Raw genomic sequence first — 22626 nt, forward strand, 5'->3', positions numbered from 1 at the left:
AATCCAGACGCCGTCTGCGTTCTGCGTGTGTCTTGTCACTCCTCAAGGTAGACTCCCGGAATTGAGCCCGACCCTGTCTACGTCCCTAGGTCGGATATGTCTCCAGGTCGCAGGCCCTTTGCCCACCCTTGGTATTCAGCTTCGCCACCGGGGGACGGGGAAGCTGTTCCCCTGGAACCCGGCGTCTATGTAATACCTGCATCCAATTTCTCAGAGATCCACTCCGACCCGTGCCGTTCCGCGATGGACAGACCAGATGAGACTGGCCAGGAGCTGAGAGGTGGTTGCGTGTACATGTATATATTTGCATGTATGTATTTGTACCTGTAAGACATGCAATGCAGCATGCAGGCGTCAATCTGCCATCTCATAATATTTGGCAACGGCGGTTTTACCATGAAACTCGAGCATTTCTTTTTCTTCTTTCCAGCTTTTGTTTCCGCGCCGGAAGCCAGCCGGTATTACTGCCAGGAAAGATACAGGCGGTGTATAACTACCCGTATGCTTGGTTTCACGCGTACAGACACACCCTCACTCTCTCGTTCCCGCTCTCACCCATGCCCGCAGCCGAAGCTGGAGAGACACGGGAGGACGGTGAGGTCCAGCAACCAGCATTTGCTTCCGGGTGTCTCACGTCCCGCATGCTGCGGCTGTAGGGATAGGCGTGACACCGCCGCTTTTATCTAGCTGACCGCTCTTGCGGGTGGCTGCTGTGGCCAGCCACATGTGGCGCACTGGTCCGCCTACCAGAGGAGAGGAGACTTCCGTGTGTTGCACGAATGCAGGAGCATCTGCGAACGGTGCTACAGTGGCAAGTGTCAAGGAAAAAAAAAAAAGAGGGGCTTGTCGAAGAGACGCGGAAATGCAGCCTAGAAATGCATACATCCGTCTTCTTGCATGCATTTAGTTATGTACATCTTCCATCTGAATGTTCCAGAGATGCACATGCCAACAAATCCTGGCTGGCCTGCTACTACAAGAGGTCACCGCCAGCTATTACAAGCATGTTTAGTTAAATGCATTTTTCTTCTCTTGCTCTGCGCTGCGCCTGCAATGCAACTCGCTGCTGCAGCTTCCACTCCCATTGCAACAACGCCTGCACGAACTTACCGACTCTTTTGTTTTTGGCCTGTCTGCACACTCCCTCTATACCCTATATTACCGCCTATAAACGCTGTAGCCTACGCAACACCAAGGTTGAATTCTTTTTTCGCTAGGCCTGCAAAATCGGCCAACACCCCTCCAAGAAAAAAAAAAAACCTGCTTGTAACTACAGATGACCTTGCTACATTTACCCACACCGCCTCCTGCTGTCAAGTCCACAAAGCCCCCCATCTTCCATTGCTGCAGAAGAAGTCAGCAGGCAGAGTTTTCTTGACTTTCTTTTCCGTTCACCGCCTCCACCCCAGAGACTGAGTGAGGAAAAAAAAACCTTGCAGATGTAAATGTGTGAGAAAACACAGGCTCCCTGCTTAAAAGTAGTGTACGGTGCAACAGTGCAGTGAAGCCGGGAAGCGGTCAGTGTCAACGTCGGTGTCAGTGCTGATAGAATTGAGCCAAGCTGCTAGCACTCACTGTTACCAGCACTGCTTACAGCCCGTTATAGGGGCCTCACCTGTGGCTCCATTCATTCAGGCGGCTGACTTGTCTTATTACCATGCTGCCTGCACTGTTCAGGCAGACAACAGGCCAAACGGGCCTGTGTTTCTTGGTGCGCAGGCATACGCTTACTTGTGAATGTATGCATGTCCTTGGCTTATGCCTGCGCTGCCACCTTTGCACAATGCCCACGACTCAAGACATGAGCAATTCTCGTCCCGGGCAACATTAGGCGTTGTCTTGTCTCTCTCCAATAACGGCCTGCTTCGTATTATTTCCACTTGGTGACTCGGGAAATTACACTGTTTCCTGGCGATCCGGAGCTGTTGTGGCTTGGTTGTCGCTCATCAGTCACAGGCCGCTTTTTCACTGCATATTATAGGCATACAATATCTCTCATTGAGACGTTGGTAGTTTTCTTTCTCGCCTTCACCTCTCGTGTTCCTGAGGCGTGTCCAAGATTCGTGGACGGTGTCGCTCTAACAACCACCGAGCCTGTGTAAGTCTCCCAGTCTCCACCCACTTCAGAAGAAATGGTACATTCAACCTTTAATTGGCTCTTGGCCCAGCTAAAACGAACGCCCTCTGAAAAGCTTTCCCTTAATCCCTGCGATCGCCGACAAGGATGGCCGGGGGTGCATATTAAACAATAAACTACGTGCAGTGTATCCCGTCAATCAACCGTCTATTTTGCAACCAAGTAGCTCAATTTCCCCACCCTGCTAAAAACCACAGATCCATAAACGGCCCTCCCATGGCAAAGACCACGAGAAATTTGCGTGGGAGAGGAAGACGCGGATCTTTCAGGAGGAGGAATATCCTGGCCAATCAGGGAAAACGCATTGTTAGCGTGCCTTGTCGACTAAGTTATTGCTCTCGATGGGCCGAATACTCGAGTGTACATGGCTGCACATACAGCCTTGCATATATTTGCATGTACTCGGATGTACCGTACCAAGCTTGCGGCTATGCAGACGCATAACATCAAAGACTAACTACGACTGGCTAGTGAACTTGTGCTTGTTTACAGTTACTGTTCGAAAAACGGACTCGGTGCTGGTTTTGTCCTGATTCAAGGACTGGATCAGGTCTATTTTGAGGGTTTTAGGCTTGAGGATGGGGGGAAACGTTTACCCCGGAGCTGCGGTTGGAGAATCTTGTCGCCATGTGTGTACAGACATAGTTGTTGTTGCTCTTGGTGCCGAGGGCCGGTTTTTGCCTTGGCCTACGTACATATGTGTGTCAGCCGGTCTTTGGCATGTGCTGTGTGCTTGTAATACAAGTATGGAAGTGCTATTACATGTGTGCCCACGACGATGTCATAGATAGTTGGTACAAGCAGCATCACCGGCAGCATTTCCTTAATACTGGTAGCAGCGGCGCCAGCTGGCACTTACACTGGAACACCCGGGGTCATATATCCCCCCAAGGCCATATTTTCAGGTGGTATTGGAGGTTTTTTTTCTCAAGCACCACCCGCACGATAACAGCGGGTTTCGTTCTGTGATATATCAATTAGACCCATGAGAACCGCGCTCTCCCTACCTGATACGCGTCGAAACGGCAAGGCCGTTGGTTGACTACACACGCATTCATTCACTGGTATGCATGACGCCTTTCCCCAGTTCCGAGCTTGGGACCGGCGGTGAGTGAGGGCCCCCACATTTCATGCCTACTCTATACCAGCACCGTTGCCGATTACATAGTTACATAAGCGGTGGCCGCTATTACTATATGAACCAAGCTTTTTGCTTCATTTGCCGACAACGGTAGGTCCATAGAGGAGACCCCGAATTCTGCATCGGCCGCTCTCTGTAATTTACGGGGTTCTAATGGGTTAGATGTTAATGGCTGGTTGCTAATGGTGTATTTGCATGCTGTTATTGGTCACGATAATTTTGGGTGCAAGATTTTTCTTTTCGTCCCTCGTAACTAAAATGTGAGATGTCAACTCGGCAATTAGAGCCCTGTCGGCTTGTATTTAGGTGCACTTCTGCCGAGTTCTTTTTTTTTTTTTTCTTCGCATGTGCGCAGTAATACTTACACACAGATCACGACAAAGAACCTTCGATGTTCCCTCATGTGGTCTTCCATCATGCGCAAAAGCAACAGCATAGATTTTGACGCTTGATACTCACTAGCATCTTGACATCTGCCACCCATCTCAGTTCCCTGACCCGGCCATATCGGCAGCTGCATGTGCATTATACACCCACTGCACGAGCTCTGCCTGCCAACCGCCATCTAGTTTATGCGGCCCCCTCCCCTCCATACAGCCGTGCTAGAGTGTGGAGAAATGATCTGGACCGAGCCTGTGCCTATGTAAGCCCGAACCGGCCTACTGAATTTTTTCATGCCCTTCACTGGGCTTACTAGGAGGGGTGGGGGACCGGCATGGCACTGGCGCTGGCACTTATCTCTATGCTCCCAAGTACACTTGGAAGTGACGAACGATACTTGTAGCTTCTGCCCTGTCATTTCCCCAGCCCAGAGGCCTATTAAGCCGGTGCTAGCGCCGGCCTCACTTCGTTCATAATGGCTCCTTAGCTTGGAGATACTATTCGCGGGCCTTCTAGCTGTCAAAGTCCAGGGCTATAGACCGTCTGTACGTAGTGCCCTCGACTACCCATGCTTGCCTTGCAAATGCTGCTTACTATTCTTCTAGTGTTCTGTCCATCTTCTACCTTGGCTTCTAGAATGTTTAAGTGGGGCTTACACCCCCTTCCTACTCCTTCCTATCCAAACCCCGCATAACACGGCCTGCACTTGCACTAGACATTTACGACTTTATATGAGGACCCACTTTATCGGCGCTTCTCTGGTCCCCCTCATCGGTGTATCTTCCTTGTCAAGTTTAACTCTCTAGATTTCCTCTCTACGGGCTTGCGTAAAGGGTCTAACGACTTTATTTGACCGGCGGAACGGCGAGTTGGAGTCAACCCACAAAATCAGCGTGGCTTTTTCGCGCTATTTTCGTGGCAGTTCTGCTCAGTCTAGTGGCATAGACCCTAATCTCCCTGCGGATTAGTTTGTCACATTGATATTTTGGGTGACACGTTCACGACACGATGACTTTGTGCCAAGCGCACGTGAATGCCCTGGAAGTCCTGTAACACCAAGAACTGGTCTCGTCTTGAAAACGGGCACGTCCAACGCCGTCGGTCTGGGTTACTTCGCAATTGATATTTGGGTGTCGGATATGTAGATAGGTGTGCTGTCCAGGACCTACAGCTGTAGGCGTAACAAGACAAGATAAGACAAGTGTGCTTGGACGTGCATGCCTGGGCCGTGAACATGTGAAATTTGCACAGGCTCTTCTCAGCCATGGGGACTTTAGACTCAGGGTCTCGGAGCGCTTGCCCTGCTGTGTGCTCATGTATCTTTGCAATTGATGCTCTGGCATCTAACCCTCAGACCCTTGGCGCATGGGAGTCACTGGCAGTGTTATGACAGCTGTTGTAGCAGTGTTGTCACAGCAAACCGCACAAGCACTTTAGCGGGGAGGGGAGGGGGCGGGTTTCATGTGTGTCTGTTTTTTTTTGGCGTCGGAAACTGGTCAAATCAAAAAAGGAAATTCAGGGTACTGGCTAGGCTTCAATGTGTGACAAGTTGGAATGGCACAAAGGCCCTAATTTTAGTAGGACGCACTACAAGTCCTTTGTTCTTCATTGAGGCCGTCTACTTGTATTACCTGCGAGAACGACGTCCGTGGACGAGACGTTATCATGCGTGGCCCTTTGTCTCTTTGCGGGTTGGAGATATGAATGCAGACAGTCTTCTTGGCTTTGAGGCCAATGGTGCAAAGCTAGGCCAGGAAATTGTATCATCGGCAGCGGTCGGTAACCGACGGGCTGGGATGATCTACGGTTACCTCCGAAGCTCTATGAACAATCTAGAAGCCTTCCCTAATTCACTAAAGCTGGTGGACCGCGCAACGACGCTCATGTATAATGTAGGCCAGTGTGCCGGAGTCCAGCGCGAGGGAAAAAATGGAGAATTTCATGCAGAAAAGAATGAAGCAAAGGCCATGGTGGGAGCGTGGCGGAGTGTATGAGGGAGGGGGTGGCATAGTGAGCCACTGTATGGAGGTAGAGAACAAGTAGAGGAAGAGAGGACTCGGAGATAGGGCACACAAATTATACTAGACGCTAGTATGCTAAGAAGCTATCGTTGATACTACTTGTCCTCCTTGGGGAGGCTTCATTTCCATTCTGCCACGACTAGCTAACTATAGAGTTTATTCCAGGTTCATCATTCGCACCACCAATTCACCGGGAACACAATGGCACTGAATTGAAACAATGGCTAGCCTGTCTAATCTGGAGCCTCAGCCCCCCCTTTTTACTTGCCCGCGCGACAAGGCAGAGAGAAGACGACAAGGCACGGCAGCCCATACTTCTAGCGAACTTCTAGACCCCTTCCCCTTGGTTTGGTTGCGTTTGGCGGGTGAGTTGTGTTCTCCCCGTAGATTGGGACTGCATGCTCATTACAGGTAAACCCAAGCATTTTCTCATGTAATACCACCATGAGCTAGCACTAGTGAGTATATCGGCGACTCCCACCCATGCTGCTACTACATTACCCTTCTTCCCTCCCCGAATCTCTCCCGCGGGTCAACCTTTTGAGGCCTGTTCTTGTAATACAAACAGGGCCTCCTTGCGAAGGCCGCCAAACAAGGCCGGCTGGCTGGGGGTTGGGTAAGAAGGTCCCAGGCTCACATGACTGCTTGCCGAGGCTTGGACATGATGGGGATAGTGGATGGTATGGTATGGCATGCCTTCATTGCTCCGCGGGCAGGGGAGGATGAATGTTCAGGGGGCTTTGGTGCAAGAGCGCAATTGGGATCAACACAGGCAGATGGGTATCTTGGTTATGCTCGTTTATGGGCTGGTTGTTATTATTCGTGTACATTGGACCCTGAACCCTCCTCCGTCGGCCTTGACCCTGAGCAGTGCTCTGGCCATAGTTATAGGATAGGTTATCAGCCAAGGGTCCCCTAAAAACCCGGGGGAGGGGGAACGCTGTAATTTACCAGATCCAAAGATTTGGGACCTTGAGTTTGGACGGGTTAATTAACAGACATTATGGGCTCCGTGGATCAGGATCAGAGCAGGCCGAACTACACAGGACGAGAAGGGGGGTAAAAGTACAAAACTGCATGTTGCAGGAGGGCGTTTCATTGTTGGCTCTAGTTATGCTTTGTGCAACCATGAATAGGCTGGTATCTCTGGTTTTGGTATGTAACTAATGGCGTTATCACTGACGTATGTCTGGTGACTGAACGGTGATCTCTGGTGTGTATGTACATATGTATACATGTATGTATATATAGACACCAGAGGAAGAGATGAATACTCTGTATGCAGCCCAGAGAGGATTTTGACGCACAAACTGTAACTGTGCTGCATCTCGAGTCAACTCTGAATCAAACCAGACGGCACCCTCCAGTAGACAGTACACACCCCTTTGGAAAGAGGATTGACTAGTGGACATATTCTAGTTACCTGTACTTGTACAGACCAATTGCGGCCTAGAGTCTCTAATATGCAGGCGATCGCGAACTTTTGCTTGAATCTAGCGAGACGCAGCAAGAGATGGGAGAGAACAGAAACACCATTGGCGGCGGCGAGGACCGCGAATCACGCTGCGGCATAGTCCGTAGCACTCGTAGGCGGATTCAAGGCATGGCCACCCTATTACGAGCCAGGAATACCGACATGATTGGTGTCTCTGGTAGATACCGTAGAGAGGAAGAGGACTAGGACAGGAGATGGAGATGACAGATGTGCTTAGATGAGGGCGCACGAAGAAGAGGTATGGCGTCCAGAGGCTGGCTGTTGGGGCAAACATGTGACAAGCCTAAGCTGCAAATACACGGATCCGTGGGAGGAGCGCGAGTCCAGTGGCCCAGTTTGTGTATATGCATAGTTGCATGTGAGTTGCTCGCAGGCGTGTAGCTTGATCTGATCTGTCGCCATGTCCAATTCTGTGCGTATCCGGGTCGCTTGCAGGATGGCAGCATCTGCGAGTCAATCTGCAGCTGGAGAGGAAGCCAGGTAGGCAGCCAAGCAGAGCAGGCTGGGGCATCTAACCTGCTGCAGTGTTTAGAGAGAGGCAAGACACGAGATGCACGATCCAAGACGAGAACGCCGCAAGTACAAAGTACACAAGATGTGCTGCTGCACGGAGCAGGGAGGAAGCGGGGCGCTGTCAAATTGCGGAAGGAGCAGTTGCAGTTTCTCTTGGAAGGCCTACTCTTCTTCCGAGGCAGGCAGTAGGCAGGCTGGCTGGCGGATGATGTCAGCAAAGTGTCCAGGCCGGCCGGCTGGTGGAGTCCTCTAGCCAAGCGAATGTACGTACGCACGTGCATCCAAGAATGCAGCTACCGTCTCAAGCCGTTTTGCCGTAGATGGCATTTAGTTCCAGCGCCGTGCAGCGCAGCGCATTGCAGCTGATTGGGTTGCAAAGCGGGCCTTGGGCTCAACTAACTTTTGTTGGAGGAGGGTTGCTTTCTTTTTTTTTTTTTTTCTTTCTCCATGTGACCTAGCCAAAAGATAGAGTGTGACTGTTGGAAGGCGAGAGAAAACAAGGCAACAACGCCCGAAGAAAAGTAACCGGGCGGCTATTCTGCTTTTTTTTTATTCTCTTGATGCGCGCCCCGCGATGACCCCGCCCAGAGGTGTTAGTCATGCCAACGCGGGGCAACTTGTATGCTCTGGCTGTCCTTTTTTTTTTGTCTTCTTGCTGATAGGCTGTAGCGACATGACGGCAGGATTGAAAAAAAAAAAAGGCGGTGTGTGAATGAAGGAAGGAGGAAGGAGACTGCGTCATTGCATCCATTGTTAGCCTGCCAATAAAAGAAGAACAATGGCGGTTGTCTTCTTTCTGTTGCTTGTGAAGACGCCCCCCTTCTTGCCTTCTTCTGCGGCCCCCGACATCGGCCCCGGCTCCGATTGTTGGATTACCGTTTGTACACGGCGAACAAGCCGTTTGCTTGTTGCACAGAAAAAAGACAACTACTTGGGCTAATCCATCTTCCGACTGCCTGTTTTGGGAGAGAGAATATTGTGACCCTCTTGCTGCTGTAAGTCTTCAGGTGCATTTTGCATTTTGCGATTTGCATTTCTGTGCCTGTGGTGTGCGGTCTTGAGGTTGCATACAGCTGCATATTCGTTTATATCCTCGTCTGCCCTCTCTCACATCCACACGCCCCTCCCGATGCGTCACTCAAAAGACTGGGCAGAAAGACTCGAGCCAGTGACGATCCGAGGTTTCGCAGTTTCCGACACTTCGCTTGATACAGGCTGCTGAGGCGCTGTGGTGCCTGTGGTTCTCGGGGCTCCATTTGCTGCAGATGGCGGCACGGCAAGTGACGATGCATTTGTACAAACGAGAATGCAGGCGTGTAGTTGGCTATAATATCGACGCCTATCAATATGGGGGCTGCCGAGTAGCCTCCAGGCCTGGTCTGGATCTGGATCTTGGGCCTGCCTAGAAGCCTGCTCTCTGCCTGTGGTCAGTTGGCCACATTTCTGCCTATATCCCCTCTCTCCCTGTCGATATATTCTGATACCGCTCTGACATCATCGCCACTCATGCTCATTTCGTGTGCGGTCCTTTTCGGCGGCTATGCAGCTTCTGCCCAGCTCTCCTCCAACCAATAACACCACCGCACATGGCCACCCTGTGTTCTCTATTCGCCGTGCTTCAAGATACCCCTCTATTTACTCGCAAGCCCCGCGCCAGAGCTGAAGTAGGCTCTTTGCCAGAAAAAAAAGAAAGAAAAATATTTGACGTAAACTCGAGGAAAAGAGAAAAATATCAAGTATTACGTCATAGATGCCGACCCCTCCGATGTGTCGGCATTTCTGCCCCAGTGTATCTCCACTGGGCGACTCCTCTATCAAGATGAAAAAAAAGAAAAGACTCTTATCAATCCACACTGCCGATCAAGGCAATGCCACAATAGATAATTTTGTGTGATTTGTGTTGGGTATTTACCATATAACTATGTATAATTATCATGTAATAGTTCAATGATGTCATCATACAAAGAAACTGGAAACCAAAGGAGCCCATTCACAACTTGAACGTAAAGCCAATTTTTACCGCTAATCGCAAATCTTCATCTCCTTCATCAACAAAAAAAAAACAACCGCCATCTCCAAAAAATGCTACACCTTTCCCAGTTGGCTGCTATCTACTCTCTCTCATCTCCACTAACCGCGTATCCCGTTCCGTCCCGGCAACTTAGACTTCGTTTGTCTGAGCATGAAAACTCCACGTCCTGTACCCCCTCTTGTCAACTCCCCTCCCTTCCCCTACCCTCCCCTCCCCTCCCATACAGTCGTGGAAGAAACTAGCGGTCTGGTTGGTGGAGCAAAGCACAGGAGGATTTTTTTTTCAACAATCAAGATTGTCTCTCCAGAGCCGTTCTTCACCGCCGGACTCGACGAGCCCAGGGCACGTACCAAGGTGATATCATATTTCCCCATCTCATCTTTTACTCTGTCTGTAGGGAAAATCACTTCATTTATATGGCCTTTGCCAGTATAATATATCTATTGCTGACATCCCAACTCCACCCAGACCAGCTTGGCCCAAGCTTTGTAGGAGAAAAAAAACATCACGATACATTGAAGAGAGGGGGGAGGGGTCTTGGTGGGTGTGCATATACACGACTCTAGTTCATTTGCTCTTCTAGAATTCTGCCAATCTTTGGTGACAAATATCAGTGCATGTGCCTGGGCCTTCGGCTGCATTGCTCCTTTCCATCGATTACTCCTCCTCTGCCTTTCTCGTGGTGGATATTGGACGCCACGACATGACATGTATCTAGGCTTATCAATGGCGGACCTTTGATTGAGATAGAAAGGTTCAAAGAAGAACTATAGTGGGCCAGAGGAGTCTATCCGGTAACACAATAACGAACACACTCGGCACAGGAAGCGGGCGCGAAAGGCGGCTGCGGGCGGGAGACAATACACAATTACAAGACTCTGTAGAACTGGATCAATGAGACGGCATTCTGGAGAGGAAGCCAACCAAGACACGGCGCGTCGGTTGGGACAGAACAAGCGACAAGAGGATCGTCTGGACTCTTGCAGGCTCCCAGTTTCTCGGCCTGGTCCCTTCATCCTCTCAGCGCCTCTAGCCTGTTGCGCATCTGGTCCATGATAGCTTCGTTGTCTTCTTCGTCTTCGTCCTCCTGCTCGGCCGCCACTGCTTGTGGCACAGTCGGTAGCGTGTCGGGCGTCGGAGCAACCATTTTCAGCGGGTTCTTCTGCTGCTGTGCCGCAGGGTCAGTCTTAAGCACCTCAGCCAAGACACGGTCCACCTCGCCCTCGCCAATGCCAATCTCCTCACCATCATCCAGCACATCGTCGAGGACATCGTCCATGATCTCGTCAGCCATCTCGGTGGCCACGGCATTCTTTTCGTACTCCATCATGAACTTCATGGCCTCGGCGCGCGTCTCGGGCAGCTTGGTCAGCACGCTCATCTGGCGCATGACGCGCGAGCCCACACGCATGCTCTCGCCCACCTTGCGCATGGCCTGCGCCTCCTGGACCTTGAGCAGCGTCGAATTGACCTGCGCCTTGATGGTCACGGTACGCTCGACCTCGCGGCGAATGCGCACAATCTCACGCGCCATCTCGCGCGCTTCCTTGGCCGCCTGCTTGGCTCGTGTCGGGTCGCGGCGGCCGCGCTTGTCGGCTTGCACGATCAGGAGTTTTGCTTTGGCTTGGGCTTGGTTTGACGATGTGATGGTGCGGTCGAGCGCGCGTATTTGGGCGCGGAGGGATAGCGACCACTTGCGCATCTGGAACCATGGAGGGAAAGAGAGAGAGAATCCGTCAGTCAAAGGATATACAACACGTGGCTGTGATGCTCAACGAGCCAGACGTCAATGCAGTGAGGCAAGGTGTTTCTAGCTGTGGTGGCAAGTTACCTCCGCCTGCGGGTCAGGTTTCGCAAACATTGACCTTATAGTCTCCATGATAGGCAACAAAGTTGAGGCGCCGTTTCCAAGAAAGTGTATCACGGGTTTGTGATAATGGAACAGGGCAATCCGAGGCGTTTGGTGGCAGCCTTGGGGTATGTATTCTCGTCGAGGGTTCTGTGCAAGGCGGAGGCGCTAGCCGAAGCGGAGTCTTGTAATGAGGCTGCTGAAGCGCTGTGGCTTGTCGAGATGAAGATTGGCTGGGGAAGATTCTGTGGGGGTCGTAGGACTTTTCGCGAGAGAGGTGTCTCTTTAAACGGGCAGCGTCAATCATGAACGAAGGCGGAAGCCATGCCTTACGCCGGGGGCCATCGTCAAATGCCGCTTTGGAACCTGGCCCCACCATGGGGGTCAACCCTTGACGTATCTACCACTAACCCTATTGTGTTTGGCAGCTGCCAGCTGCAGGTCAGCTGCCAGACCCGGACAATATCAACAAGCTCACAGGATATCTGTATAGACAGAAACCCCAACATAACGCTGTAGAAAGTCTGCCTTACCTGTAACTACAGGTTGAAAGATCACTATTACCATGAAACCAGGTTGCATCACCTTCATAACAAGCACCAGAGCTTTTTTTTTTTTTTCAGCTTTCAAAAAAGTGCATATAGTATTACAAAACGCCCCACCACGAGGTACCGCCAAGATACCCGGCCTAGCCATACATTTTATGGCAAGGGACCAAGTACCCCAATGGTACTGCCCCATCCCCCATCCACAGCTACCCAGCAGCTTCGAGCAGCTTCCATGGCCACCAGAGAGGGAGGAGGATTTTCGACGAACCAGCAAACCGAGAATAACGCGTAGAAGGGAACCTGGACCTGTGATCTTCTGCTTCTGACTCTTTTTTTTTTTTGGAGGTTTCTCTTTCAGTCGTTATCTCATTTTTTTCTTCTCTAGAACTCATCAGTCAAACTCTTCACACTCTTCACTTTTTTGCATCTAGCTCTAGGTTTGTCCTCTCCTGCCCGTATTCTTGATCTCAACACCATCTGCCAGTTCCGCTCGGCCCTCCCACCACATCGCCGGCCTCTGGTACCTCATCAAAGAACCAGTGGCGGCGGATTTCGAATTCACGATGCTGGGCCATTTGCCCCCTTAGTCCTATCCTATTCCACCCCATAGATGCTCTGCTGTTGCTCGCGACCCCGCGTCAATCCACTCTCCAGTCTTCCTTCCACCCCGCATCGTCAATTATCATCACACGTCCACTCTACCAAGCTAGTCCGTACATTATCTAACCATCTTCGACTATTATTTCGTCTTTGCAGATTCAATTCACACGAACCAATCCCCATTTCTTAACTCTTCACCATGTCTCTTACTCCTGAAGGTATGTCCCAACGGCAACTGGCATTCCTTTTCCCAGCCCAATAGCCTGCCTGCCTACCCATGGCCCAAAAAGCAAACCAACAAACACCCCCCACTAACATGCCCCTCTTCCCGACAGTTCTCTGGGCCCAGCGCTCATCAGCCACCGAGCTCGCCAAGAACGTCGTTTTCCTCACCATCACCGTGCCCGATGTGCCGGCCTCGCAAATGTCCCTGGACCTGACGTCGACCGGCGTCAAGTTCAGCGGCACCTCGGACTCACTCAAGAAGACATACGCCGTCGACCTGACCCTGTTTGCCGAGATCGACCCCGCCCAGAGCAAGGTCAACCACACCGGCAAGAACATTGAGATGAAGCTGCAGAAGAAGGAGCTCGGCGAGGAGTACTGGCCGCGTCTGCTCAAGGACAAGGCAAAGATGCACTTCCTCAAGACTAACTTTGACCTGTGGGTCGATGAGGACGAGCAGGACGAGGCCCCCGAAGACGACCTGTCCCAGTTCGGCGGCATGGGTGGCATGCCCGATATGGGCGGTATGGGCGGTATGGGCGGTATGCCCGGTATGGGTGGCATGGGTAAGTCTCCTCCCCACCCTTTGTTCTTGTTTCTTCCATTATCGCCATCTCGGGAAGCATCCCCATTGACTAATGCAATCCCCCAACAGGTGACTTTGGCGGTATCGACTTCTCCAAGCTGGGCGGTGCTCCCCCCATGGACGGCAGTGATGACGAAGGCAGCGATGAGGACGATATGCCCGCGCTTGAGGGCGAAGATGAGGTCAAGGAGGAGGCCAAGGATGGTGATGCCGCTGCTGCTCCCGCTGAGTCCAAGTAAACACAAACTGCACAAGGTTAAGTTTTGTTTCTTTACGTATTATGGAGAGCTCTTGTCTTGTCTCTATTGCAATTAAGCACCTACATATCACGAATTGGTAAAAAAGTTAAAACATGACAAATCAAAGCCATTGTCCTATAGTCACAGGCCCGAAAAGAAAGGGAAATTTGACCCAATAAGTGTTTAATGTTTCGCTGATTTGAAGATACAAGTCAAAAAAAAACCCACATGATTCCCAAAGAATCACTCAAATTCCCCATCGTTTCCACCCCATGATAATCCAAATCTGCCCCAAAAGTGAATAAAAAGATAAAAGAAAAAGCCAAAACAGGTCCCCAATTCGCGACGGGGGTCCATCACCTTCCGTCGGAAAGAATTGATTTTTTCGGTGTAACAAAAGTGATGAAGAGCGAGTGGATGGAAAAGAACAGGAACAAAATAAGAAATACCAAGCAGAAGAACTTCCAAAAGCTGCTTTCGAAAGAAAGCGTGTGAAAACGACTGGCCGTGGCAACCCCGCCAGGCAAAAAAGCAAAGTCATGAATAGACGTCGAAAGCAATGTTACAGTTGCCTTGATCCAAAGTCTGGAAAGGACACGATACAGCATAACGCTTACATGATATTATCGTCCATAGAGGTGTCGTTGGCGACAGGAGCCTCAGCAACAGGAGCGGCAGCAACAGCCTCAGCTCCGGCAGCAGGGGCATTGCTGTAGTAGTCGGCCATCTCAGAGTCTAGCTCAGCCTCGGTCTTCTTGGGACGAACGTTGGGGTTGCGGCTGCGACGGCGCTGGTTGCGGGCCTTGCCAGCAGTGGCAGTAGCAGCGTTCTTTTCGGCAGCCTTGGCCTTCTCCTGCTTTTTTCCCTTGTCAGCAGCAGCAGACTTGGGCTGGGCCTTGTTCTTGGGGAGACTATCAAGTAGTTAATAAACAAAGACGAATGACATGTAAAGATCAAGGATTAACTCACGTAGCACGCTCGGCAAGAGACTTGACGGTAGGCAGGACCTGAGAAGCCTGGGCAGCGCCAACAACGATTTCAATCTTAATAGCACGGCCATCAACAAGGAGGCCGTTCAGCTTGGCGAAAGCCTTGCCAGCGCCATCGTGTTTACTGAAGGTGACGTTGGCAATACCCCGGCTTTGAGAGTTAGGGCCGTACGAGATCTCAACACGCTTGATGGGACCAACGGTTTGGGCAAAGTACTCCTAGTAACATGTGTTAGTGGGGAAAAGGGTAATCAAAAATCAAATCAGTCGTAAAGGTAGATCATCGCGTTCGTAGAGGGACATGTCTCTCGTCGTAGTTCGTAAAATTTTGAGGCACAGAGCCATGAGAAATAGAGTCAGCGGTTCAATGCAACTAGTATTCGAATCTGTGGTCGAGATCAACTTTGGGAGCAGATCCCAGCTTTGGTTCCGAGTAAACCCGCCCTTCAGTACTATCAATAAACTGAAGTATTTTGGAATGGCCTCAAGAGATCTTGTCTAGACACCTTGTCAAGTTGTGTCATCTACTTGAGATTGTGTTTGGCTCCGCAAATATTCATCAAACACATTAAAGCCAAGGGTAGTCACGTGGGCATTAGAGCCAAGGACTTCGAACCCATCCATCATAGGAACCAAAGCTAGGAGATTACTCCCTCCATGTGCAAAAGAGTTGCATTGAGTGCCGTAGCTTCCACTCATTGTTTCTTGTTCGGATGTCACCGTCATCAACTCAGAGCTGAGTCTCGATTGAACTAATCCAACTCATCTCCGGAGGGCACCGAAAGATGCTGACAATCACTCACACCGCCATACTCGTTTTTTTCAGACCGCGATGTCCATGTAGATATTGTTCTCTTTTACATAGTGGGCGCTGACCAGGCGGTTCCACAGCGAGAGGATATCAGGTGCACATTTCGCAAATCAAGAGCATCATGTGCGGGAGTCCTCGACCTCAGCAACAAGGTTGCAGTTGCGGGACATCATCAAGTGAGATTTTCCAGATTGCGATTGCAGCTCAAGCGAGCATGCGACTTGAGGCATCGTCCGTACGTTGTCGATTGAGGGGGAGAGCAGATGATAATAAAAATGAAAAGAGCAGTCAAAATGCCCGCGAGCCTCTTTCGGGCATCACCGGAAACATACCTTGATCTGCTGCTCAGAAACGTCCTTGGGCTGTTATTTTTGTTAGTATTGTTACCAGTCAACGCAGAACATCAAGTGATAAACATACCAGGTTGCTCACAATGACTTTGCTGTCAGAGTTCACGAGGGTAGCCTTAGCCTGATTAGGCTTCGCCTGGTTCTTGGTAGTCGGTTGGCGACCAGCCTTAGCGCTCTTTTGAACACCGCCAGCGGGGGCAACGGCGGTAGGGCGAGCACCAGTAGAGCGGCGAGCACCACGGCGGTTCTTGGCGACGTTGGTCTTTTTGTTGGAAGAGACGATCTCGTCAAGGGACTTGTCTAGGAGAGCAGACATTGTGATAGCTAATTCAAAGGGAAACGGAAAGGCGATTGTTGTGTGCGATGAACTGTCGGGAGCTTGACAGACGCGTGCGCGTATTTGTGTGGTCGGAGATGAATATGGAAACGGGAAAAGTAGAGAGCGTGGATAGGTCGGGTTGCGTGAAGAAGAAAAAAAAAGACGCAGAAGAGAAGATGAAATCAAGACAAGAAGAAAAGAAGAATTTGATGGAAGGTTGCGTGCGGGCGGGTTGATGGATGGGTTCGATGGTGTTTGGGGGTAAAGAAGAAAACAGAAGAAGAGAGAGAAAGCGCGAGGGCGGCAGCAAGCGACAAATATGTACAAAAGAGCAGCAGCTGGAAAGGGGCCGCAACTCAGGTAAAAACAAACCCAGGCACCAGAGCTTCTGCACTAACACTTTATGCAGCCAATTTGCAGCGATCCTGTTAGTGGCACTCTGGCTCCCTCTGCTTGCAGGGGACCCCGAAGCGGCACAGCCGCGAAAAAAAAAGCAGCAAGACAGTGGCGCAAAGCGTCCTTGCTCCAGGTTGAATTTGCATTCATGCTGGCCTAAATTCGAATTTGGGCCTTTGCTTCTATTAACTTCCATGGTAAACCCGATTCCACGGCGCAAGCTCGCACGTGACCTCAACGACTCTCGTCTTAACCCTAACAACAAGCACCCATCATTTGCGATTTGTATGGAACGCAGGTCCAGCAACAACTTCATTTTGGTTTTTACACAACTATATAATACCTACCAAGATTGTCACAAGCCAACAATCCGTGCCAAACTGGTAGGAAAAGAATTGAATGAAACGCGGGATATTCGAACGGTAGAAAATGCGGGAGTAGAATCATGTCTTTGTTGATGGGTATCTTCTATGACAAAAAGCTAAGAGTGTTTTTGCTCTGGGTGTAAAAACAGACCGGTTAACCGCCCGGAATCTTCAAGTTGTTGGAGATATGGTCGATAGTAAGTCTGCGAAGGCTATGCCGTCGAGGTTTTGGGATAGTCGCGGATGTGTCGTATAGCTGGCATATGTGCACCGTACCCGTTGCCAACTCGCTCTGGTATTTGCGACGTTCAGTTCTTCTTGCTGCCCTTGACAACGACGGGCTGCTGTGACTTTTTGGAGTTGACCTCGATAAAGTGGTAGGCTACAATGAGTAGCATGGCGGCGGAGCCTAGGAAGACCGCCAGAGTGTGTAGATCGTCGTCGGAAATCATGGTAAGAATGGAGGAAAATGGTGCTGTCGCAAAGGGCCTGCCGGAGGAACACTTGTGCACAGGAGAGAAGAAAGCCTGTTGCTATTAGAAAATGAAGCCGATGGCGGACTAAGAACGAAGCGCAAACGTACCGTAACCCTCGAAATTGTATCGCGGGGAAAATATCGTCTATGTCGGGTTGTCGAGGCTTGGATGGGCTCTGCTGTGCGTTAGAATTGGCCAGATGGACAGCTTGCCGCAATCATGAAAGCTCTCGTAATTAAGCCTAGCTTTACATGAGACGGGCATGGAAGCTGACGCTAGCTCGACCCTGCCAGCTGCTACCAGCTGCTCCCACAGACACTCACGTGACCCACTTTCGTCTATGACGGGTGGTGAATTATCCAGATCCCCCACCATGGCTTCTTGTGGGAGTCAGAAACGAAAGTTCATTTACAGAGTTGGAATCTCAGCATTTTTTTTTTAGGTGAACAACCCAATCGTTTCGCCTTTCAACGAGGAGAATAAAGACACACCACGACACAAAAATCACCCGACCGACGACGACTCGACTCGACGATTGCGATTTCTCGAACCCCGCCATACGTTGGATTTTTGCAGATTTTTTTGACTTTAGTTTCTCAATTTGCATCTGAATCCCCATCGGCACTCTTTATTCACCCGAATCACTATACTTTGAAGATTGCCCAGCATGGCTCCCAAGGGCGGCAAAAATGAGAAGGTAAAGGGAGCTCCATCCGGCAAGAAGTCGGTCGAGGACAAGACCTTTGGCATGAAGAACAAGAAGGGCGGTGTTGCCCAGCGCCACATTGCCCAGCTTCAGGCTGGTGCCAAGGCCGGTGGAACGCCGGAGCAAAAGAAAAAGGAAGCTGAAAAGGCGGCCCGCGAACGGGAGAAGAGAGCCGCAGAAGCCGCTCGACTGGAAACCGAAGCGCTGCTGAACAAGCCGGTGCAAGTACAAAAGGTGCCCTTTGGAGTGGACCCCAAGACCGTGCTGTGCATTTTCTTCAAGAAGGGCAATTGCGAAAAGGGCAAAAAGTGCAAGTTCTCGCATGACTTGACCATTGAGCGCAAGGTTGAAAAGCGCAGCTTGTACACAGATACACGTGCCGATGAGGAGGAGAACAAGAAGGCTGAGACATCGGCCGACTGGGACGAAGAAAAGTTGCGGTCCGTCGTCTTATCTAAGAAGGGTAATCAGCGGACATCGACCGACAAGGTTTGCAAGCACTTTATCTCCGCCATCGAGGACGGAAAGTATGGTTGGTTCTGGATTTGTCCAAATGGTGGCGACACCTGCATGTACAAGCATGCTCTTCCTCCGGGGTGAGTTTACCTACTGTTCTTTCCTACCACTTACACATTTCAGTGTTCACTAACCAGTTATTTACCCTTTCTACTTTGTAGCTTTGTGTTGAAGACCAAGGAGCAGCGGGCGGCCGAGAAGGCCCTCATGGACAAGTCTCCTCTTAAGACATTGACCTTGGAAGAGTTCCTAGAATCCGAACGCCACAAGCTCACTGGTACCCTGACACCAGTGACACCCGAGTCCTTTGCCAAATGGAAGAAAGAGCGCCTGGACAAGAAGACGGCCGAAGACCAGGCCAAGAAGGCCAAGGAGGCTACCGGTCGTGCCTTGTTCGAAAGCGGTAGCTGGCGTATGGAGGAGGATATGGAGGATGATGACGGCGCCGACGAGGGCGATATGTGGAACTTGGAGAAGCTGCGCAAAGAGACCGAGAGGCTACGCGAGAAGAAGGAAGCCGAGCGTTTGGCACTCGCGGCAGGATACACATTGGAACAAATCAAGGCCGGCGAGGCGCAGCATGACTTCCCTGGCGCTACCGGCGACGAGACACCGCAAGACGCCGTGGCCGCTTGAATGTTGTTGACGGGTTGAGCAAAAAACTCTGGCATATATGTTTGCTGTGTATTATAAAAACGAAGCTATGGAACAGGCGTGGAGATGGCTGATGTCTACCGGACATCTCATGCCAGAATATGTCCAGATGGCTTCGGGGGCGTTGGCCAGAGACAGAATGCCTACTGTCTTGCTGGCCAGTTTGGCACAGAGTGTTTCTCTCTATTGGTTACGCTTTTTCTTTTTCTTTTTTTCGTTGTTAGCTTTTCATTGGTTTCTTTTGGAGAAGGAGCGGTGTTGACTAGGTTAGACATGCCTCTATAAAAGAACTGCTGGTGGCGTCCTTGTCTGTTTTATGCTATCAGCCTTTCACCGTGATTATTAGTCATTCATCTGACTTCACAAAAGATTATTAGCGTTACTGCGTCTAACAGTATCATATTCCTTTCGATTTAAATATGCAGAAGCGACGGAGGCAACTGTATAAATTGTAGTTGAACAGTTGGTTGCTACACGAGACGAAGAAATAATAACCCTACATTATCTTACTCACGTGATGATAGTGAAACAAGAAACCGACCGGGTTTACATTAGAAACATTAAGGAACTCAATCAAAACACCTTGAGATTTTGTCGAGACCGCGTTCTAACCTCCACTTTGTCAAATGCAACTATTTTGTTGCTACTTTATTCATATCTTTGGGTCTGCGACCTTCCTTGATCCCTTGTTTTCCGCAAGACTATCGACGCCACCATCAGCCTTTCGCGCGGGCCACAAGTAGAGGCACCCACACCTTGAATTGGACGTCAGCACGCGCAGTACTGTCTCGTCTAACCATCGCCTGATTAAAGAGACCACAGCTGCAACATAGAGCATGTCGTCTACAAAAAAAGTTCGGCCATTATCCACTCCAGGGTCTGCAAAGTCAAGTATGCTTCAGAGCAAGTTGAAATGGCCTGCCGTCTCTTCAGCCTCAACTCCTTCGTCATCAGGCCCAACCCTGACAAGACTGCACCACGATGGTCCTCGCTATGGCTCACAAGATGATGTGAACCGTACGATGAATCGAACACCACTAGCACAGACAAATACAATGGGGGCCGGAAAGAACATGTCAGCAAAAACACCGCGTATGAATACGAATATACGACTGCAAAACTCTCAGCCAAAAACGCAGCCTATCTCTAGGGTGGCGGTCGTCCTGCCAAAGGGCAAAGATGTGCGAAGAAATACTTTTAATCTGGTTTTCGATGAGGATGCTTTGGTAGGGGACGAACCATTTGATTTGCCCCAGAAGCGACATGTCATCTCGTCTCCAAGCTTGCCGTTGCCTAAGTCGCGTCCGGGACATAAACCACGCCGGGATGCGTCTCTGGTGATAACTTCACCATTGAGTATGGGATCAAAAGTTGCGGGACAAAGCTTGGTAGTAGAACTGCCCGGTTTGTCTCCGCCTAAATTGCCACAAGCCGTACCCCGATCTGATCCAGGATTGCCCCAACTTTACAGTGAAGATGTTGCTGTAACAGAGAAGCAAGTACCCATGACTGAGGGTCGTCGACGTAGTGGACGTCCTCGAGTTAGCCATTCGAATGTGTCATATGCAACTACAGCTGTAATAGGTGCCGAAGAGCTTGACCTTGACTACGGTATCAGAAAAAAGGGTGCGTCTCGCAAGCGACCGCTAGTCAAGAAGAATACTGCAGTACGCAGTGGCGATGGTCGACCCAAAGGCGGAAAGGTTCAGCGCGACATCAAATATCTGCGGCAGCAGTTTATGAGATTACGACCAGAGTACAACGAATATGTCTGCGAGTGGCAGGACTGCCCAGCCAAGCTTTTCAACATGGAAACCATGCGACGCCATGTTGAGATTGTACATATTCGCCCAATAATAAGAAGGGCGATTGCTACGCCCAGATGCTTATGGGCCGAATGTGGATCGTCCGCAGCCGGTGTCGAGAGCGAAGTGCCCATGGGAAAGAAGTTTGTTACTGTGACGGCCATGAGAGAGCATATAGAGAAGGCTCACATGATGCCCATGAACTGGCACTTGGGCGATGGACCGACCCACGATCCGGACTGTCGTGGGCCACAAATTCTCAGGATCGGGGAACCACTACCAAGTTACCTGTTTGATGCTTCGGGCACTCAGATCACACCAGATATTCGGAGTCAGCAAATAGAGAACCCTGCGGCTCAGAAGAAGCGGTTTAAGAGGCTGCAGAAGTTTCTGGATGATGTCTATGCCAGCCTGCCGTTGGATACCGAGAATAACGACAGCAGCGACGGTACAGGAGATGTAGCATCAGATGCCCATTAGGGACCAATGGTTGCAGTTCCAGTTTCGGGAGTAAGTGTGTACGTGTAGTATGCATGACGAATAGACGTGATACACATACGTGAGTCTAGATAATGCTTGTAACTAATGTAGATTTCATAATTGTAACTCCTGGTAACTCGTCATGTATAACTAGTTGACTAGTTGGTGTTTTTTTCCAACCACTATATTTTGGACTAACTGAGCTGTCCCGCCCACAAATACGAGCAAATATTGATGGTTGATTATGGATAGTTAGCTATAGTTGATTGGATATTGCAGAAACATGACATCATGGAACAGTGTGATTGTTGTGCACGCAGGAGCCTTAGTCATCCTGAAAAATATAGAATCCGCGCATTACTCATGCTTTGTGATGCCGGATTTGACGGCAATGAAGCACCAGCCATTTTTAGCACGATGGAGTGACGATAACAGGCATAACAGATTTGCGGAGCTAGATGTTTGAATCTGCTGATCTAAGTGCGGCATGTCTTGCTTAGCCATGTGCAGACGTTGAAATGACGATGGGCTATGAAAGGGATATTATATAGCAGCATCAGTGAAGTGCATGCCATGAAGCCCTACCATACCCGCCCAAAAAAGCTAAAAGCAAACTACGGAAAGCCAGGTCATGAGGAAAGCCGCGTTGGTCCCTGCAGTCGACAAAAGGCCCAAGATGGCGAGTCAAAAGAGACAACTAAAACGGCGAGAGGAGGGAAAGACACGGTGGGCTCGCCTCGCTGCGGAAGCAAACATGCAGTAAAGTGACGACAAGCAGGGGAAGCCAAGATTAAGCACGCACGGTCGAGGAAAGCTACGGGCGGGAGTGACAAGTTTGAAGGGACAGGCATATGTAACTATGTATGTACACATGCACTAGTTACGTGTAGTTATACGAGAGCAAGAAGAGCTGCAAGAGCACATGCATACAAGTGAAAAATATATGTCAGTGTGTGTATATCCAGGCAAAGCCTTTAGGTATAGTTAGAGGG

The 22626-nt window shown here is 50.3% G+C and overlaps 5 protein-coding genes across 5 annotated transcripts; 3 read left to right on the forward strand and 2 right to left on the reverse strand.

The window, feature by feature from the left end:
* Positions 1 to 10732: 10732 nt before the first annotated feature.
* BROUX77_002251 (uncharacterized protein) lies at positions 10733 to 11599 on the reverse strand (the record flags this gene model as incomplete). The annotated part of the gene is made up of 2 exons (XM_073746771.1): positions 10733 to 11422; positions 11552 to 11599. The coding sequence occupies 2 exons, from the start codon at positions 11597 to 11599 to the stop codon at positions 10733 to 10735; spliced, it is 738 nt and encodes a 245-aa protein (XP_073607333.1).
* A 1317-nt stretch (positions 11600 to 12916) lies between these two features.
* BROUX77_002252 (uncharacterized protein) lies at positions 12917 to 13767 on the forward strand (the record flags this gene model as incomplete). The annotated part of the gene is made up of 3 exons (XM_073746772.1): positions 12917 to 12935; positions 13053 to 13508; positions 13598 to 13767. The coding sequence occupies 3 exons, from the start codon at positions 12917 to 12919 to the stop codon at positions 13765 to 13767; spliced, it is 645 nt and encodes a 214-aa protein (XP_073607334.1).
* Positions 13768 to 14380: 613 nt separating this feature from the next.
* On the reverse strand, positions 14381 to 16233 carry BROUX77_002253 (uncharacterized protein; the record flags this gene model as incomplete). Its single annotated transcript, XM_073746773.1, has 4 exons — positions 14381 to 14678; positions 14737 to 14975; positions 15900 to 15929; positions 15988 to 16233. The coding sequence occupies 4 exons, from the start codon at positions 16231 to 16233 to the stop codon at positions 14381 to 14383; spliced, it is 813 nt and encodes a 270-aa protein (XP_073607335.1).
* Positions 16234 to 18140: 1907 nt separating this feature from the next.
* On the forward strand, positions 18141 to 19331 carry BROUX77_002254 (uncharacterized protein; the record flags this gene model as incomplete). Its single annotated transcript, XM_073746774.1, has 2 exons — positions 18141 to 18775; positions 18857 to 19331. The coding sequence occupies 2 exons, from the start codon at positions 18141 to 18143 to the stop codon at positions 19329 to 19331; spliced, it is 1110 nt and encodes a 369-aa protein (XP_073607336.1).
* Positions 19332 to 20707: 1376 nt separating this feature from the next.
* Positions 20708 to 21634, forward strand: BROUX77_002255 (uncharacterized protein; the record flags this gene model as incomplete). The annotated part of the gene is made up of 1 exon (XM_073746775.1): positions 20708 to 21634. One exon carries the CDS (start codon positions 20708 to 20710, stop codon positions 21632 to 21634), a length of 927 nt encoding a protein of 308 aa, XP_073607337.1.
* Between the last annotated feature and the right edge of the window lie 992 nt (positions 21635 to 22626).

The sequence above is a fragment of the Berkeleyomyces rouxiae genome (assembly GCF_048999995.1).
Source record: "Berkeleyomyces rouxiae strain 22BRR77 chromosome Unknown BrBRR77_ptg000002l, whole genome shotgun sequence".
Taxonomy (NCBI): Eukaryota; Fungi; Ascomycota; class Sordariomycetes; order Microascales; family Ceratocystidaceae; genus Berkeleyomyces; species Berkeleyomyces rouxiae.